Source organism: Dunckerocampus dactyliophorus, chromosome 6 (genome assembly GCF_027744805.1).
Source record: "Dunckerocampus dactyliophorus isolate RoL2022-P2 chromosome 6, RoL_Ddac_1.1, whole genome shotgun sequence".
Classification (NCBI taxonomy): domain Eukaryota; kingdom Metazoa; phylum Chordata; class Actinopteri; order Syngnathiformes; family Syngnathidae; genus Dunckerocampus; species Dunckerocampus dactyliophorus.
Genome location: NC_072824.1, coordinates 8914040 through 8935617, shown reverse-complemented (window position 1 = coordinate 8935617; position 21578 = coordinate 8914040). Strand labels below are relative to the sequence as shown.

Below are 21578 nucleotides of genomic sequence, written 5' to 3'. Positions count from 1 at the left end.
GGATCTATCTCTACAACCAGACAGCTGGGGTTTATAAGTAGCAAGCAAGCAAACAAGACAGAAGCAAAAACAAATAGAAGAGAATAGAATAATAGAACAAAATCTAAATCGCCAGTACGGAATATAAAGAGACATCAGCTCGGTGGGCGTTGACATAATCAACTGCACAATGGTGTTTTGCTTTTTATTTGGCCTTTTTTTCTGTATGTGCTGTTACAACAGAAGACTACCGCTGATCGCATAGAGGAAAAGTGATGACAACGCTAGACATTATATGAGAACCTATTATGAGATAAAAAACAGTTGTCTGTCCTGGCTTCTCAGTACAATGTGACTAAATTGACAATAGACTGACAATAGGAACCAATAGGAACCAAAGAACAAAAGTATGTATGTACTTTTAGTTGTTTGTTCTGAACTCTGCCTTTTGGATTTCACTTATTACTGTTATTTTGCTATTTTGTACACTCGTATTTGTTGCTTTTACCATATAACGTGTCCTTGAATTTTTAAAAAGCGCTCTATAAATAAAATGTATTATTATTATTATAACACAATGTACACCAGAAGACAAGTCCCCACCAATGGACCCTCAGCATCAGGCTGGATCTTTTTATTTACATAATGTACCTACTTTTTCCTTCATCTTGAATTCAGCAGCCAGCAAGTAGCATAACATGCACTGTCTTGACTAAAAGAGCTTCACCAGTCCATCGACATCAAGATAAGTACGAGAAATATGATGACGAATTAACACCAAAACAACCTTGTCATAAAAATTGACCGAGCTCAGTCGAAACAACATGGCCGCCGTTCACCAAAGCGTCTTTGCAGGGGCGGGGCTTAGCAGCTAATACCTCATTGACCATTCATCCAATCTTGCAGGAGGGTATATGTACTCTTGAGCACATTCTAAAATTCACAACAGCTTCCATCAAATTCTGCTTGTTTGTTTCCTTGCCAACTTGTCTTTATGAGTGTAGATATAAAAAAAAACAGTAACTCACCTGAGACGCAAGGTCAGTTGTTCATCTTTGGCTCGAATCAGATCGTTCACCGAAAACGCGGCACTACCCAGGAAGCTTCCCTGTTGACAAAAAAACAAAACAAAAGCTGTTTGTTTACTTCCGCAGAGGTGTCAGAAATGGCCTCGTCGTACGTTGGTCTTCTCTGGCGTTCAGCCTGTTTTGACTTTGCTAGATGACGCGTGTTCGCTGCAGGCACGATGCCACTGCACCACAAGTGGGTCAAGAAGAGAGACGAGAGGCTGAGCCCATCAATAACCAAGTGAGAGCAGCCATATTTGGAGAAAGTAAAAAAAAAAAAAGAAGATATTTGCACATTCACCGGCTAAAACTGTGCCAAGGACGCCGAGCCATACCGAATCGAGCGAGTAATTAACAGCAGATACAAAAGGTGAATGCTCACATTATATGGTGCAAACCTGCCCCCAAAAAACAGGTCTTAATTAAAGCACCATACCTGCAAGGTTTGGTGAGAGATGACTGATGCTTGCTAAAACATTTATTTTGATCCGCTTTGATACACAAAGCTTCTACTTCGATTGTGCATCTTGGCTAACAATTACTCTAATTGCAAACACCCCGCTGTTGAGGTTTTCCAATTAATTAAAGCTAAAGCTGCAGCATCCCAGGCCAATTAAAATCTAATTAATTGTTAATTAATTGAATGTTTGTCACATCCCAGACAACAGGAAGTGATCACAACTTGTAGAACCTGTGGAAACTTTATCTAGCAGGCTTCGGAACGATAAAGAGCAGCAAAGCGGCGTTGATCATGTTAGCAGAGCATAACGCAGCCTGACTGCATGGCTCCGACATAACGACTCCATGTACTGTAAATTCCAGTGTATAAGCAGCTACTATTTTCTTAAACTTTGAACTAGGGCTGTCTTGATGGCTGCCGATCCGCTGTATTTTGAAGATCAGATAATATCGGCTTCTGCAATGAGATCGGGCCGATCCGGTTGCGGTATAACGTTCAAAACTCTTGGCCACAGGTGCGGTAATGTGCCTCAAAGCTGGATGCCACTCAACTCCCGCCACCCGAAAGAGGAAGAAAACACAACACCACCATACAGACATGTCCGTGGTGTACTGTGGTGAAATTAGTTTAGTTCCCCCTAACTGTGCCCGGACTGCTGTGTCATTGTGCGGGGAACTCGCACGGGAAGTGCTGCCGTCAATAAATTACTATTATGTTAAAGAGACTTGTTTAAAAAAATGTCATATATTCTAAATCACACCGCAAATTGATCTATAACCATGTCAAATTAGACATTAGATTAGTCCCACCCTAAAAGTATTTTGCACCCCCATTTTTTTCTATTTGATCTTTTATTGGATGAACTTTTATTGGGTCTGTTATTGGATTGGGGACCTGACTCACAGAGGTTTGTTACAAAAGCCAAACAATATTGTTGGTCATGCTGTGTAATAAAAAAGGAAGTTCAGAAATACTTTGGTTATTTTTAATGCTTTGAAGAGCTATTTTCATAACTATATTTAATTCCATAAATTCAGGTTTGTAATAAAAGTTTATCATAAAAAAAAAGGATTGGTATTGGATCGGCAAGACACGAAGAAGCCAAAAAATGTGGACAGGGACATCCCTATTTTGAACCCTGCGGCTAATTTATGGCTAAATTCTAATCTCTAATCTCTTTTACTTCAGAACTACTACTGATGTGTAAATACTGTGCCGATTGCGAGTCAGTGAGGAAGCGGTAGCTCTTTCTTTGGTAGGAGCCAATCACGAGCTATTAATGCACTCACAACAAGCTTGTCAACCTTTGGAAGTCAGTACATATACAGTACCAGTGTAACAATGTCACAGTCTGACTCACGGTGTCATCTTTCAAAGAACACTTTACTAACAGCACTAAATTCAGCACACAGCAAGTTAATACTTAAAAGGTGTGTATACTGTACAAATATACAAACATGTCCCGATATGATTTTAAAATTAAAAAAAAAAACATTTTAGAGCAGGGGTGTCAAACTTGTGCCATGGAGGGCCGAGACACTTTAGGTTTTCTTTCCAGCCAGTCACTAAAGCAGGTGATTTTAATGATCAACACCTTCAATTTGAGGGAAGGAGCTCATCAATTAAATCACCTGCTGAAGAAACTGGTTGGAGAGAAAACTTGCAGCGTCTCGGCCCTCCAGGGCACGAGTTTGACACATGTGTTTTAGAGTTTTCCCATAAGGCACTGCATCTGAGCAACGCATTCATTGGCGCGCTGCAATGACTTCACCTTCCCTCTTTTTGCTTTGGGTTCCAGGTCCTCTGGTTCCCTCTGGCCACCATTTTCTATGCTTTCTATGGTCTCCTCCAATTAAATAGTTTTCTCAAATGAAATGCATTATGGGAGCACTTGGGTTGGGTTTTTTCATATTAAACTCGTAGTTATACATGTTTCTATATTTCTGAGGTGTTAGTTGCTGTGTGATGTGTTTAATGTTGTTTGTACGATGAAACTGTGAGTCAGACTGTTATATTGAGTAATGACTTCCTGCAATCCCAATTTCCAATGGGTTGACAAGCTTGTTGTGAATTTTTTCATAGCTCATGACTTGCTCCTGTCAAATAAAAAGCTGCCTGGTCCTTACGGAGTCGTGCGTGCTACAATATGTAATTTTATGACATGGACACATGCGGCTTATACACCGGTGCGGCTTATATATGAACAAATCATTTTTTTCCTCTAAATTTAGTGGGTGCGGCTTATGCAGCGAAATTTACGGTATCCTTTCTCTTGAATTCAATGAGGCATAGAAGCAAGCGGTATATAATGCACTATAACTTGACTTAAGAAGCCACTCATCAAACTATTTAAGGCCACATGACAAAGCATGTGACATTGAAGGTGTATGTATTGATTTTTAATGTAATGTATGGCAAATTTCGAATTAAATCATTTCTGATTGTAACAACTCGGTCCGTTACAGCCAGCCCCCGACGGCAAGATGAGCATGAGAGACACAACTTTCGATGCTAGCCATATACTGCGTTATTAACTCGCTATGTTGATTATGATTATGATTATGATGGCAACACATTGAAGAATACTGTTACTAAACTGAAGAATATTTGAACAAAAGTCTTAACTTAAATAGCGGTTAGCCTACACCCATACTTTTTCTGCTCAAATTACCCACACTTACTAAAATACTGTATATCATGTGTTGTCCTAATATAAACATACTGCATACAGTTCATAAAGTAATTATGACTAACATGCAGGGCATGCAGGGCCCCTGACCTTCAGTTTGACCACCCTGGCTTTATTGTGTCAAACTCGAGGCCCAGGGGCCAGATGTGGTCCGCCACATCGTTTTATGTGGCCTCGGAAAGCCTGGGAACAATGTGTGTCAATAAAGCACTTCACCTTTTTCCTTCTAAATGTATTTGTTCTTTCATTTTGACAGAACAATTGTACTGCATGCACTTCTTGTGAACTTGAATATTATCTGATAATGCAACAAGATATTCCAAGCTTTTTTTGTTATCCAGAATAAATACTTGAATGTCTGCTTGTCACCTTGACATTCTCACGTCCCTTCTCATTTCAAAGCAAGTTATCCATCAATGTGTTAGTAAAAATATCATAACCAAACGCACGGGCAATTGTGTAATAATATCATGACGTTATATTCATATTGACAGTTACAAGTAACCCTCTGAGGGCAGCCACAACTGCTATGTGGCCCTCAATGAAAACAAGTTTGACACCCGTGCCTTGTTCCATCCAATCCAAGTTGCTCAAATACTGTAGTTCCCCGCTGGTGAGCTGAACGGACTTACTGTGTTTATCTGCACTTAACTCCCACATCTGACTTGCTTTACTTTTAGCTACACTGCTTTTGTGTCCTCCATTTTTGCTCATTCTCTGTATCAGATAAAAAGAAGGGCCAGCCTGCCTACTGACCTTTTCTTTCAATCATTTCCTCCTTCAGCGTTTTCCTGTTGCCTCTCAACAAATCCTCACACGCTTAAGGCCAAAAAAAAAAAAAAGCAGGCAAGCACTCTGGGATGTGTCCACACCAAGAAAGAGAGCTGACAAAAAGGTCAGTCAACAGAAAAGAGAAATAAAAAACAAATACAGGACTTGAGGTTGGTCCCGTTCCGCAAGGCAGCATATTGTCGTCATCATTGCGGTCAGTACGTTTAAGGAGCCTTTTTTTTTTTTTTTTTGGGGGGGGGGGGTGTCTCACTCATGCAGGGCGCCAGTCCCAACCTGCCCTTCCGCCAGCCCAGGAGGCCATTACACAGGAACGTTACAGCCCCGCGTAGCCATTACTTACCAGTCCATCTTAGAAAGCCATTCCCTGGCATCTTTTTATGGCTCCTCACCGTGAATGCTTTACAAGTAATGAAGCTCCCGAGACCGGCCGTCGCACGGGGGAGATCAAAGCCGCCGTACGGCGGGAAATGAGAGAAAGATGAGGCCGAGAGGAGGAGCCAAGTGGGGGAAAAAGGAAGACGAATGATGCTCTCTTCCAGAATCAAGGAGGATTGATTATGATGGCCCCCGCTCGCTTTTCCCTGCCGTCTCCCTCTTTTCTCACACATCTTTGCACCTGAGCGCAGATGCCCAAATTGTAGCTTAATAATAAGCAATAACAACTATAGTACACTAGCTCTGATCTCTTAGTCCTAAATGTGTCTGTTACGAAAATAGAAAAATATTGTTCCATTCCAACCCTGTAGGTGGCAGTAGTGCAGTTGTAGTAGCTTTTTTTTCTCCATCTGTTGGATCTGATCTGGTCACTGATAGGTCACTGCCCCGCTCGAGTCCAATGCAAGTGGACTCTAACAACCAAAAGTGAAAACACAGTAATCTGCAATTTGCAGCTTATCTAAAACTGCAGCGCTTGTACAACAAATCCAACTAATTATTTAGCTAACTGCCATTTACTAAAACTACCTCTAACTAACAACTCACTGTTTAGTCAACCAACTAATGACTTAGCTAAACACCCATTTGGCCGACTAACTCTCACCATAACTGTTTAACCAACTAACTAGCTATTTAACCAATCAGCTAACAAAGTGTACTCGCTATAACTCGCTACACAGCACTTTGGTCAGCTAACAAACTAACAAATTAACTATCTAACTAACCATCGAATTAAATACCCATTTATCCAATTAACTAACTAACTGTTCAGCCACCTAACTAGACATTTAGCCAAGTAACAATTGAGCCACCTAGACATAATACTAGATAAATGTTTACCAAAATAGTAATTCAACAAGTAACTAACTACATTCCAGTTTAGCCAACTAACCAGCTAACTAACGGTTTAGCTAACTAAGTGGTTGTGTAATCAAGTAACTAACTAAATACCACTTTAGCCAGCTGACTAACTAACTAGTCATTTAGCCAAGTAACTGGTTAGCAAACTCACTTAGCCAACTAGCTAACTTGTTATTTAGCAATTAAGCCAACTAACTAACTACTCACCTGCCAACAAATTCTCCATTTAGCCAAATGTCTAAAAAGCTAAAAAGCTAGCTAATTAGTTATTCAATCATGTAACTATCTACTGTAAATACCACTTTAGCCAACTGAATGACTAACTAGTCATTTTGCCCATCACTGGTTAGCAAACTACATAAGCATCTGTTTAGACATCTACCATTTAACCATTACCATTAGACCACTTAGCCTACTAGCTAACTACCAATGTAGGAAAAAAATGGACTTGCTATTTAGCTATTAAGCCAACTAACTAACAAACTAACCACCTATCAAATAGACAAGTAGCTACGTAGCTAAATGCTAATTTAGCCCATAAGCAAACTGAGTAACTGCTAACTACGTATCTAACTAACTAGAACTAGACATTTTTCCAAGCAACTAAATGCCGAGCTAGCAAACTTGCAAGTAGCTAAATGAGCAACTATAAGAAGTAAGTCGCTTCAACTAATTAGAAAAGTAACTAACAATTTAGCCAACTAGCTGACTAAGAATTCCATAAACAAACAAACAGCCTATTTAGCCAACTAGCCCACCAATTAATATCCTTTGAAGGCCACCGCTTCTGTGTGGATGTGACATGGCAAAGGTTGATGCTCAAACAGGAGACGCGTCCATTCCCACAGGCGGAACCTATCGATCCATCATGTTTTTCCACCTTCTGCATGTCTCCTGCGGCGAGGACAAACGTTGACGCCGTGCCTTTAAATAACATCACAGCACGTCTTGGAGGCAGCATGTGATGGCATGTGGTGTTATTTATGAATTACAAGCACATTGAAAGCAGGAAGTGTCTGCAGGAATCAAGCGCTCCTTCCTTCACCAGCGCTTGTCCTCATTAAGTCATTAACCATGTGCTGAAACGCCACTTGCACTGACGACCAAATGTTTGCACACACGCAGGAATTAATAATTAAGAAAAGTCATGTAAAACAAAATACGTATAAAGAGCTCAATGTCCTGCATCTAGCATGGACGTTTTGTTCCATTTAAAATCCAGAAGGTACTTGGAATAAACAACCTTTATAGGATTCTATGTAGGAACCTCAAATTACAAATTACGGACCTAATGGGATTGGACAGAGCCTGTGGAAACGTTAAATAGGCTTTTTCACGTGTCGATGCTTTCACATGCACAATCTGGATCCAATCTGGATTAAACTTGACATTACAGCTTCTAATCATAATAACTGATTAGTCCAGTCATTATTTGTTGAGAATGCTGACAATTCCGTTGATCTGTCAGATCTTGAAGCAGCTAATTTAAAACAGAGTGCACTACTTGACTGCAGCCAGCAGAGGCGCTGTTAATTCTTTCTCAGCTAGTTACTTTTTTAACTGTTTCTTTAGGGTTTCCTGGTGTCCAAGAGCGTTACTCAACTTAAAAATGAAGAAATACGATGGACTGTATTCGATTTTTAGTCAATTGTAATAAATAAAAAAGCATTTTTATAAAGATGAATAAATATTTCCATTTTAATTAAACATTTAAAAAGTACAAATTGTAGTATTTGGCCGTAAGCAGCAGAGGCGCTGCTGATTCATTCACAACAGGTTACTCGTTACTGCTTTCTTTAGTGTTTTCTGGTGTCCAAAATTTATATATAAAAATCAGTGAATAATGTAAATCTATTAGATTTGTAGTATATTGTAATTAATAATCAATAGACAAATAAATATTTAAATTGAAGTGAAATAATATTTTAAACATAGAAATGGTAGTATTTGGCCAGCAAATGTTGAGTCAGTCAGTTATACTAATTTGCTGTCAATTATAATGCTAGCTATGATGCTGTCTAACTGTTCAAACAATACAGTAGTTGTAAAAAGTAAAAACTAGATATACATGTGGGAAATTAAAATGAAGTAAAATAAAAAAAACAAATTACATTTTCAAATAATATTACAATTACAAATAAATAAATGATTAAATGTATTTTTTAATAAATGATAATAAGATAAATAAATACATAAATATATCATTTTGAATGAATAAATGAGAAAAAAGTGCAGTGGTACCTTGGTTAACATCCGCCTTGGTTCTTCGGTTAATTTTACCCTGGCTTGCGTTCACCCGCTTGTTTAGCATTGAAAATACCGTCTGGTTTGTTTACGCCACCATCTTCTATCAACCTGGCGGCGCTTCAAGGATGACCCTTGGTGTTTCTGCCTGTCTCAAAACTAGGTAAAAGTGATGTTAAATGTTCATTTGTCCATTGATGTCATTTGTAATTATTTTTGCATCATTTTCCGCATGTAAAACTATAACTATTGTCTGTAAAATGTGCTTTGTGTTAACATTTTTGGGTGTCGGGAACGGATTAATTGGATTTACATTATTTTCTATTGGAATATTTGCTTTGGTTAGAGTCCGTTTTGGTTTGAGTCTGACCTTTTGGAACGGAATAATGACGTTAACCAAGGCACCACTCTACTACTGCATCAACCAGTCGTCTCAACTAATTTGCTGTCTAAAGAAGGACATGACTGTATGCAGTATTCTAATGTTTAATTTAAAACGACAGTTAAACAATATTCTTAAAATAAGCCTTCCTTCTGTCAACTCAATTATATATGCTAAAAATATTATTATTAATTATCAAAATAAATGCATGCAAATAAAAGAGGAACAACATGACTGTGTGCTATTTCTTACATCGCATTTAACATTTAGCTGTTAAAACAACAGAACAAAAATATTGTTAAAATAAAGATATCCCTGTCTTATGCCAACAAAAATACATGTTAAACTATTAATATGAATTAATAAAATATATACATGCAAATACAATACACTTTCTAAAATAAATTTATGAAATTATAAATGATTTGAAAACACAGATTAAAAAAAAGCTTTGTTGCTTAATTGATATTGTTGATATTCCTCATAGTCATGGAAGAAATGTAGTCCACCACTGTGCACAAAGAACGCGACCCCATAGCGATGACACTACACAACACACAGTACGTAAGTGGACTTACAACGATGTTGCTAACAGTCCCAGCTGCAGCAACCAGAAGATCTTCGTATGACGGTAAGGTCAAAAGAAAAGACACGTGGCTTCCCTTCTTCCTCTTAACAACAACAACAACAACATCCTTCCTCCTCCTTCAAGTACGTCCTCTGGTGTTCTTTCAAGTAAGTCCACATGACTCCCGTTTCGAGCAACAGGCAAACAGACGCTCCAGCAGACGTCTCTGCTGTGACTGAGAGCTCAATTTAGACTGAGAGGAGACCAGAGAGAGAGCGAGAGAGGAGAGAGAGGGAGGGAAGGAGGGAGGGAAGAAGGGCATCACAGAAAAAGACAGGAAGGACAAAGAGAGAGAGAGAGAGTGCGCGCGCCCGAGAGAGAGAGAGAGAGAGAGAGAGAGAGAGACATCTAGAAGGACATAGAGGAAGCTGCTGCTTGTGACTCACATGACCCCGTCTTACATTTGCAACAACTGTTAGTGCACAGTGTGCAAGAGAACAGCTAGGCTACATTGTTAGCTAGTTTTTGATAACTAACTAATGAGCTAGTTGAGTGAGAGGCTTTGTATCCATTGAGTTCGCCAGTTGTCTCGTAAAAAAGTATGTTAAGTTCCGCAGCCTACACGAAGAAAGAGAGGTCTCACCACATAATGCTGTGGAGGGGAATTAACATTGAATTATGCCGGTAACTCGACTTACGTCAGCGTACTTGTTGAAGTGTTTTTTTTAGAGAAATTGGGCACCAATGGGTTTGGTAAGTAGAGTATTATTTTTGCTACGAAACTAAATCTTACAAAGTTACAAAGTTTTTCAAAAATGGGGCACCAACCAGTAAGGTAATGGCAGTGCTTTTTCTTTAATGTTTGATAAACTTTTAGCTAGCTCAACAGAATTTATCCGATTTTCTTTTCTAGTCATGTTTCCCGATGTTAATGTACTTAGTGACGAAACAAAATCAACAAGAATATTAAATAAAAAAAATAATTAAAAAAAATAATTCATGGGGCAGAATCACCTTTGCCCCATAGACTGATTTTAAAAAGGCCGTCACTCAAAGCTCACAAGCTGGCTCGCCCTGCAGATAAAGGAAACGGCGAAACAGCAGCACAAACCACTACAGATCTGTACAATCTCCTAAGTTTGTCACAATGCAAGACAGACATGCCATTTTTGACACGTTTAGATATCAAATAGTGTTGCAAACATGCAATGTTTGAGCGCGATCTGAAGAAAACTATGAGCTGTGTTCATCATACAAAAAACAACTAAATCCAAAGTACCTCCCTTGGGTTCCATTCACGCTAAAATCGCTACTATAGTGTTTAAACTAGAGCGCCATCTTCTGGATTCAATGGTTACAAACTGCAACAAACATAGCTAATCTACTGTTGGTTTGTTTTGAGACACTTGATCCCGCCTGCGTGCACATGTTGGATTAGAGCGCTTTCCTCACTCGGGAAAGCGAATAATTCTGACTGAACAAAGGACGCTCCGCATCGGCCCTTATCACCCCGAGCAGGTACACAGGCACACACAATGAGACGTTTAAACACATTTGCACACATCCACTTAAAAGATATGCTAACGTTTGCGAGGTGTGTTTCCGTGGCTGCCTTCATTAGCGTGGGCATTGGTGACCTGCGTGCCAAGAGGATGAAACTAAAGCCTGCAGAAAGATACTCAAAAAGGAGTCAATGTAGTCGCACTGATGATGGCAATGAGGCTACTGAAGCAGCCTTTTTTATGCATGGATGGAGTACAAACAGCAAGAATTACTTTGAACCTAACAAACAGGAGCTCTAATGCATTTTAAAGTACAACATACCTCCACCAAGGCCAAACAATCCTGAATTGGATCGTCTCCAAATAGTAGACGCACACTTCCTGTGCAGTACATGTCTGAAATTTGTCATTAAGATGAATGCATCATTCAGGGAGAAAATAAGGAAAGAATGCCCAGTTTTGCAACATAAACCAAATGGATCCATTCCTTTATCCTGGTCTGCACCTAATTTGAAAGTCATGTACCTCGGTGCATTACATTTTGTGGAAATCAGCCATTTTTCTCGTTAATTTAAGTTTCTCTTCATAGAGATATTTTACAAAATGTAAAAAAAAAATTGCTATGTTGAAAAAAAGACCGTGCTCAACACATACATCCAGATCGGCACTAAAATGATTTAAATATTTAAGTATTTTGACAAGATTTATATATTTACATTGGTTATTTTTACATAAGATTTCTGTACAAGTAAGTCCAACATTACAAAAATGTTGTTTTACTAAACAAAAATTTTAAAAAAGTATCCACACATTTATCCAGATTTACACCAACTTGTTATGTGTACCTTTTTGGTCCATGATCCAAATTGTAGTACTGTAGTATTTTTTATGTATTATTGCTGTTTTTATTGTTTTTTTGTTTTGTTTTGTTTTTCCATTTTGAGAAACAATTCCACCAAAATTGTTGAATTGTCCAAATTTCCTTAATTGTTTAATTCTTTACATTTTTAGAAAACAGGTCCAAAAAAATCAATTGTTTTGTAAAAAAAAACAAATAAAATATATCTAGAACTGTTTTAACTGTTTCATCAAATATTTTATGTATTTAAAATAACAATAAAAATAGTAAAAATAATAATTATACATAAATGCATGTATGTATTTATTTTATGATTTATAAATTATTTATATATCCAGATCTGCAGCAATATTGGTTCATTGTTGAAGTATTTAGTTATCAGATTAAAGTATTTTTCAATGAGAAATGCAAGAAAAGACACAGCCACAGGATTTTTGTGGCCTTCCCGTAAACCATGATTTGAACAATCTTCATTTTCAGGTCATCTGACAGCTGTTTTGAGGACCTGATGTTGCACATCTTCACAGGAGATTCAAAGAGAAAAACAAGGCTTAAAGACCTCACCGGAGCCATTTTGTGTTCCAACTAACCATTGCGAGGTGGATAGACGTATTTAAATCAACAAAATGACCGGGGTGCCCGAATTTCTGCATCTGTCTAATTTTGTTTTGAAGCATATTGCACATGTTAATCCAATAAACCTCATTTCACTCCTGAAATATTACTATGTCCATCAGTTATGTGATATATCCAAATGTAATAGTAGCTCCAAACACTCAATGATTTATTAATGGAAGTGATGGAAATTGTCAGGGGTGCCCAAACTTTTGCATACAACTGTTTTTAGATTTATCCACATCTGCACCAAAATGTAGTGGATTCTTTATTGGTTGGTAGCCTATTGGCACCATATTGTGATAATGAATGAATGGATTGGGTATAAATATACCACAACATTTGGAGAGCTCCTGGTGGCTTAATTTGCTCCTTAAGGCCCTGTCACACCTTGACGATGTAGCCAGCGCATGCCCGACGTGATCATTTTGATGGCATACATGGAACTGTTGACGTTTTTTTCAATTTTGGGCGTATACATAGTGTATTCATAACGAGTTGGACGTATACATGACGTATTAGGAACTTATATAGAACGTTTCTATAACTTATACCAACAAATGCGTAGCGTGTTGCCGGCGTTCACAACTTATGCCCAACGGCAGTCTAACTTGTGCAAACCGCATGGCAGCGTATGGCTGACGATCACGTGGCGTAGCCTATAAAAAGGCTGCCACTTGATGACTCAAATCATAACCTCACTAGACATCGCAGTGACAACATCACCATCATGCCGAAGAAATTTTGCAAGACCGCTGCCAAGAAGTATTAGGGCAGTGACGGAGGGTGAGGACGTGGACGTAAGAAGGATCCATCACCAACCACAGCCTCCCACTCTCACTCTGATGGAGATGATGCAGGTTCTAACGCCTCTCAGGCATCGTCAATGGAACCGGAAGCTGCTTCCCCAGTGGCCTCCATCTCCTCTCAGCCAACCTTTACCAAGAAGCGAGCGAAGAAGACACAGTTTTCTCTCAATGTCCAAGAGGAGCAGCTTATGTGTGATTTCCTTCACGAGAACACCATCCTCTGGGACATCAAGAAGACTGACTACCGGAGAGTGGACAAGAAGGCAGAGGAACGCTTGATATTATCTTGACGTATTACGACTGGTGCGTAACTTACAAATAACGTGTGTGAACGGGCGTCAACGATCGCATAACTTATTGCCCACGTATGCGAGACGTATGAATCATACGTTGACATACGTCGAAAAGTTTTGTGCATGCACAAAATTTTTGGACGACTTGGACGTACTATGACGTATGCCGGCGTGCTTCAGCGTGCTCTTAACTTATACAAAACTTACCCATAACTTATTGGACGTATGCCAGCGTATTGGCCAAATTTTTCATACGTTGGCGTACGCTGGCTAAAACGTCAAGGTGTGCCAGGGCCTTTAGGAATTTGTAAGCTGCACTCCCAGTAGCCGCCAGACTATCATCATTGTCATGAAACACACACACACACACACACACACACACGTGCGTCTTACACGTGGCGGTGCATACAAGGAGCAGCCAGTCGACGCTTTCTTGCAACACCACCCCTGCAGACAAGCACGCATGAACACAGTCAGCTGATGTTGTCATTGTTGGTACTCTGCCAGCAACTTTGTCCTCATTTTTCTTCTGGACTTCATCTTCTGCTTTGACGTCAAGGAGGGAAGGAATGTCTGCCCATTTAGTACATCTTCATTTTCATTTCCTCACAACTTTCTGATCATGTCGTTCCTCCTGAATATAATTTAAGAATAAACACGTAAAGCACACATACATGCTGTATATATCTACCCCACTACAAAGTAACACCACAATAAAAAAAAACTCCTCTGCTCTAATAGATGCCATGCTTCAATTAATTGCAGTGCACTTTGAATAAATGTCACACATCAAATAGACGCCTTCCCCCCCAAAAATTGAGGGAAATTACCGTATTTCCCCAAAAAGCGGCCTTCATGTTACTAGACGCCCCACTCAAATTAATCCACAACTAAACACCACATAGTCGTCATAGTGACTAAATGAACACCACGCCTCAGAGAGATGACCGATACGACCAGACGTGGCATCTGTAAAGCGGATATTTGCTTTATGACAGAGTGCTGCTGTATGTGATGTAAAGCTGCTAAATGTGTCAAGAAGTTGAATAAATAAACGCCACGCCTCAGATAGGTGACTGCTATCACCACGTGTCAGAGTAGACATCTTTACCGCAACACACAGCGCCATTAGAGTAGATGTGGCATCTGTAAAGCTGATATTTACAGAGGACTTGAAAGAGAGAATGACACAAAGCTACTTAATGTGTCGAAAAAGTTGAATAAATAAATGGCACCCCTCAAATAGATGACTGATAGCACCACGTGTCGCGGTAGACATCTTTACCTGCAACACACATTGCCTTCAGAGCAGACATGGCATCTGTAAAGCGTTTAATGAAAAGGAGTTTAATGAAAATGAGCAAAGCTGATAAACATATCAAAAGTGACACTAAAAGAATTAGTAAAAAGTTAAACCATAGTTCCTCAAATAGTGGCCTCCAGTCTAGTAGATGCCCTACCCCAATTAATCTATATTCAAACACCACGTAGCCATCATAGTGACCTTCAGTTATTTGCTATGTGTGTCAAGAATAAACAAACGCCACACCTCAAATAGATGGCTGGTACCACCATTTGTCGCGGTAGACGTCTTTACCACAACACACCGCTTTCAGAGCTGCCACGCCAAGCTAACAACAACACACAAACACCTTCAGAGCAGACATGGCACCTGTACACCCCTGCTTTAACCAAGGCATGCAGTAATTTGGGGGCTTTTATTTCCTCAAGTAGGATGAATGTGCTGTAGTTTCATCCATCCAGTCATCCGTTTTCTATGCCGCTTGTCCTCACTAGGCTCGCGGGGGTATGCCAGCTAACTTTAGGCTAGAGGTGGGGTACACCCTGGACTGGTCGTCAGCCAGTGCTGTAGTTTCAGTTCAGAGCAATAAGACTAATATGTACTTTTTTGACATCACACACACCCATCAGCGTATTGTGTTTCTACTGTTATAAAATAGCTTTTGTTGCTGTAAAAACAAAGTGAGTCAGAAAGCAGGAACAAATGAATGCCTTCTGGCTGTGTTTTTTTTTCCCTTTTTTGGGGAATAAAGTAAACTTTCATCTTTCCTAGCTTTGGAGACATTATCAAGTGTAAAAATCACAGAAGCGTGTTCTTAATTGCTGCAGCTTTTTTTCCCGGCGACTTAGCTGGCGCGCTCGAATAATTTAGCGATAACTCTTATCTCGGCTTTGGAGTCGGACAAGTGTAAATTACCACGAGGATACGTGCGGCGCCTAAGATAAATGATGAAGTGGACTACAAGGAAAAACAACAATGGAGGAAAAAAAAATCAATGCACTGCTTTATTAAGAGCGGAGATTAAGAACTAAATCAATAGTTTAATATGTGAGTGATATTAAAATGGCGGCCTAAGCAGCTACAGTGGAGCTGTAATGTCAATACTAAGCGTATTTTACGGCTTAATTAGCCAGCAAGTATGCTGAAATAGGTAAATGTTAACACAGACGCTCGATCATTATCGCGACTTATGATAGCATCTTTGTTATATCATGTCAGGTGAGCATTAATTTAAAAAGAAAACACATTTTATTGCCTCAGTAGGCACAAATGTAGGATATTTTCCATAAGATGATGACACAACATGGGTGCAAAACACTAATAATCAATAATACTGGGTCGTAAAGGAATTTTTTAGGGGTTGGAAGACCTCCAGACTAAAAAGTATTCTATTGATCATCCAGCTGGTACATCATTTCCTGGCTAAAAGCTGTTGGATTCATCCTTGTTAGAGTAAATTTATATCATTTCATTCAGTTATGCACAGAAAATGCCGACATTATGGCATCACATGATGTAAATTATTACATTTGACGATGAAGCATTCAGAAGTAACACACGCTGAGCTAAAATAACAGCAGGAAACATATTGCTTTACCTTTTTAGTCAGACGGTAAAAATACTCCCTGAAAGTCACAAGGGGAAACTCCTTTCAGGATTCTTTCTCTCCCGCAGACAGACAGCGATGTATGATCAACTCAGCACTGAGTGGCACACAAGTTAAATATCCTGATATCAGCGTTTGCAGAGGCAGAGGCAGACATCAGGCAGAGCGTTCCTGCTTGCTTGCAAAGACATTCTTCAGCTTGTCAATGCTTGCCCTCGACCCCACAAAATGAAAGAAAAACTACAGCAGTGCCAAGTAGAGTCAAGATGCACACAGAGCTGCAACTGTTGAACAAAAGAAAACTCTCAGCACTGTTTTTGTGTTTGTTTATGCAATCAGCAGTGTGCGCTCTGACAATAAACTGGTAACACGAAAGTCTAGGAATGGGCTTTAAGTTGTGAACACGCGAGAGAGAGAGGTCTCTACCTGGCCAGAATTTAGTTTGCAACGTCGAATCTTGTCATGAAAATCAAACATAAACCAGCTAGCCTAGCATCCACAACACAAATCCAAACATTGTGGGACACGTTGGATGGACAAGCTCATACCATTTATGATTTTGGGGTAGGAAGGGATCGTTTTAATTGTGAATCAAATACATTTTCTCTGGATTTTTTGCACAAATGTTATCCAAAAGGAGACTAAGGGCAGCCAAAAAACGGAGCGCTGCAGCAAATGCCGCAATAGGGCAAGCTAACATGAGCTTGCGTGTTTGTTTTTGTGGCGATGACAAATGACAAAACACAACCAGTGTTGTTTTTTTTTTCAAATTACATTTTTTACTTTTTAATTTTCTAAATTCCGTTTGTTTACCTTTTACACTTCTTGTACCAGAGTGTGCACTTTTGTGTCAGTAAATAAAATGTCCATGAATTAAATAAAAAATCCTCACATTTATTGATGCAATACATCATTGGCCAATTTTGTCCAGTATTTCAGAAACGGGTGTAACTTGGCTAACTCTTGTAATGGATGTCCGCCTCTGCACACATCGCTACACAATCCTCAACAAACTGTAATGCCCGTGCTTGTGGTTAAGGACGTTGTAGTCATCGATGCAATTCCTATTGTGTTATTAATATTAGACACTTTTTATGACACTCTCATATTGTTTACGCAATTAGACAGTATGTGGCGAACAGTGTTCTTATTTTGAAGGCCGGAAGTGTGTTGTGTGTTGAGAATGTCTGTTGGCAGTTAAGACGAGCTGGTGCCTATTTCACTCAGAACTCAGCTGGCATCGTAAAACGCTCATTTGCATTAACACAACATGGTGTAAACACACTCATAAAGCCTGATTCGCACACACACAGCTGCACTAGCATGGTGTGCTAAACTAAGCTAACTCTGCTAGCTTCCAGTCACGCTCCGTAAGAGAGGGGTTTCAAAGTGTTTTCTGCAACTTTTGTGTTTCAGGTCGCCAGTTTGGGAGGGGGCGAGCTAGTGTTTGTGATGAGATTCCGCCACGATGGAGCAGTCCGCTGAGAAAATACTTCCCCACACAAATGTTCTTTCTCCTCACGATGACAGCATTTTATTCACATCATGTCCGTTTCCGCGAGATTCCACATTTAACAGTAGATTACGTTTTTATTGGCCGGTTTTGCAATTCCCTTAACGTGCAAATCCCAGGGTCCTCATAGTACCAGGTAGCACCTCATTTTAATCATGGGAAATTGAAAAAACGATCGCGCAAGATATGATTTTGTTTGTGCATATGCTTAGCAGGCTACTTCCTGGTTCATGGAGATCCTTTCACAAAATAAATGTAAAAAAACATAGTGATGCAAGCGCTAGTTAGCAAGTTACTTTAGGTTATGGAAAATGACGTAAAACATTACAATTAGATGGAAGGGGATGCTACCATTTGTATTTTGAAGCAGGCGGAACTATTCCAGGAGGAACTATTCTTTCAAGATCCAAATGCAAAAAAAAAAGAACGCTACAGTACTTCCTGGTTCATGGAAAACGACGTAAAATGCTCAGATGGGGAATGGTATCAGTATTGGTTTAGTTTATTTCGCACGTGCTTAAAGTTACATTGAAGAATATCAAAAAGTTACTGATAATTATTTATAATATGAAAAGAAAAGGATGAAGACACGTAATGGTGAAGTTAATAGAACTTGTAGATAGCTTATTCAGTAATAAAGACTAAATAAACGAAAATGAACTTGTGAGTAAAGTGGCTCCCCGCATATTCACATTTCATCATTCGCAACCCCATACATTTGTGGATTTTTGGTTAAAAAAACAAACAAACAAACAAAAAAAAAACAATTACCTTTTACATTTTTTAAGTTTTTTTTTTTTTTTTTAATGGTTTGTCCTCAAAAATGGTCAATTTTTTCCCCCACAGAAAACACATCTCATCCACCCTAAGTCGGTAAAAATGTCTAAATACAGTCATCCCTCGTTTACTGCGCTTAATTGCTTCCAGACCCAATCATGATAAGTACATTTCCACGAAGTAGGATTTAATATCAATAAATGCAATATTTTCATAGTTATGGCATAGAAAAACCTGTTCACTATCTTCTAAATACGTTTTTTTCACATTAGAGCCCTCTGCACATGAAATAACACTCCTATGGTCACCCTTACCCACTATCGTAGAAAATTCAAGATTCAAGATTCAAGAGAGTTTTATTGTCATGTGCATGGTAAAACAGCAGTTATACCATGCAATGAAAATCTTATTCTGTTCATTCTCCCAAGAAAAGAAAGAAAACAAATGAAAGAATAAGAACATAAGAAACATAAACACATAAACATATATACCAATAAATTAAGCAACAACAACAGACGAGACATTAATACAAGTAAATAATACAAATAAATAAATAAATAAAGTGCTATGAGTGTGTGCGTGTGTTGCGTGCGGCGTGTGCGAGTGCTTCGTTGAGGAGCCTGATGGCCTGTGGGTAAAAACTGTTTGCCAGCCTTGTGGTCCTGGACTTCAAACTCCTGTAGCGTCTGCCTGACGGTAGGAGTGTGAATAGTGAGTGTTGTGGATGTGTGCTGTCCTTGATGAGGTTGTGTGTTCTTCGTAGGACTCTAGTTTTATAAATGTCTTGCAGTGAGGGGAGGGCTACACCAACAATGTTCTGTGAGGTCTTGATCACCCGCTGGAGTGCCTTCCTATCACGTGTTGTACAGTTACCGTACCAAACAGTGATGGAGGCGGTAAGGACACTTTCGATAGTGCATCTGTAGAAGCAACTCAGGATTGTGGTGGACATGCCAAATTTCCTCAGTCTTCTCAGGAAGTACAGTCTCCTTTGGGACTTCTTCAGAATTTGTTGGGTGTTGTGAGACCAGGTGAGGTCCTCGCTGATGTGTGTGCCAAGGAACTTGAAGGTTTTCACCCTCTCCACCTCAGTCTCATCAATAAACAGGGGTCTATGCGGCTCCTTTTCCCTTGTTCTTGGGTCGATGATCATCTCTTTAGTCTTATCTGTATTGAGAAGGAGATTGTTATCACGACACCAAGCTATGAGGTCCGCCACCTCTCTTCTGTATGATGTTTCAACACCACCAGTGATCAGTCCGATGACTGTAGTGTCATCTGCAAATTTAATGATGCTGGTGTTGTTCTGGGAGGCCACGCAATCGTAGGTGAAGAGCGTGTAGAGGAGTGGACTCAGCACACACCCCTGTGGGGTCCCAGTGCTCACAATTCTTGAGCTGGATGTGCGGTTGTGGACTCTGACTGACTGGGGCCTGCCTGTGAGAAAGTTAAACACCCAGTTACAGAGGGAGGGAGACAGGCCAAGTGTGAGGAGCTTATCTGTGAGTTTGTGGGGGCTGACTGTATTGAATGCAGAGCTATAGTCTATAAATAGCATTCTGACGTATGTGTCCTGGCCCTGTAGGTGAGAAAGGGCTGTGTGGATGGCAGTGTTGACTGCATCATCCGTGGACCGGTTCTGGCGATATGCAAACTGTAGAGGGTCCACAGTTGCCGCCGGGATGCTCTTTTTGATGTGGGTCATGACTAATCTTTCAAAGCACTTCATAACAATAGGAGTGAGTGCTATAGGGCGATAGTCATTCAAGCAGGTCACGTTGCTCTTCTTGGGTACGGGCACTATGGTGGTGGACTTAAAGCAGGTCGGTACAGATGCTTGTGCAAGCGACAGGTTAAATATGTCAGCAAGCACATCAGCTAGCTCTGATGAGCAAACCCGAAGTGCACGTCCTGAGATGTTGTCTGGCCCTGCTGCTTTTCGTGGGTTTGTTTTGTTTAGAACCCTGCGCACATCAGCTGATGTCACCATGAGAGGTGAGTCCTGTGTGCTCCCCAGGTTCAGCCACCCTCTCTGCTCATCAGGAGTTTGGGTATCAAAGCGGGCATAGAACTCATTCAACTCATCAGGAAGTGTGGTTTGGCTGGACGTGGCTACGCTACTCTGCTGTCGATAGTCTGTGATGTGCTGGAGCCCCGCCCACATGCGCCGAGGGTCTGAGGTGGAATAGTAGCCCTCCAGCTTCTGTCTGTACTGCCTCTTGGCCTCCCGTATGGACCTCCTCAGGTCATATCTGGCCTTTTTGTAGTCATCAGCGGTGCCCATGACAAATGCAGTCGAACGAGCACGTAGCTTAGCCCTTACATCACAGTTCATCCACTGTTTTTGGTTAGGGTATTTTCTGTAATACTTGGTGGTGGTAACAGTCTCTATGCATGTGCTAATGTAGCCAGTAACAGCAGAAGCATATTCATCCAAATCAACAGTACAATCTTCCCTCCCCGCTGCAGTTTTAAACACATCCCAGTTTGTGCAGCCAAAGCAGTCCTGAAGTACTTGATCAGTTTCTTCATTCCATACTTTAACTGCTGTACGTACAGGGGGAGCTTTTTTAAGAAGTTGTCTGTATGTTGGATAAAGGAATATAGAGATGTGGTCAGCCTTTCCAAAGTGGGGTCTTGGAACAGCCTTCAAAGCACCTTTCATGTTGCAGTAGACTTGGTCCAGGATGTTATTTTCCCTTGTGGGAAAGCTCACATGCTGGTAATATTTGGGGAGGACAGTCCTGAGGTTACAGTGGTTGAAATCGCCAGATATAATAAATACAGCGTCTGGGTGTTTGGTCTCGTGTTTATCAATGATGTC

At 40.1% G+C, this 21578-nt stretch overlaps 1 protein-coding gene across 4 annotated transcripts in view; it reads right to left on the bottom strand.

The window, feature by feature from the left end:
• The window catches only part of inpp4b (inositol polyphosphate-4-phosphatase type II B), a 234838-nt gene that overhangs the window by 133038 nt on the left and 80222 nt on the right, over positions 1 to 21578 (bottom strand). For 3 of the 4 annotated variants that reach the window (XM_054780107.1, XM_054780106.1, XM_054780108.1), the window contains one exon: positions 1008 to 1087. In XM_054780107.1, coding sequence (XP_054636082.1) covers positions 1008 to 1087 — 80 coding nt within the window. Of the gene's footprint in view, positions 1 to 1007; positions 1088 to 9487; positions 9780 to 21578 lie in introns of those variants that run through there. The other variant, XM_054780109.1, reaches the window with a different exon arrangement.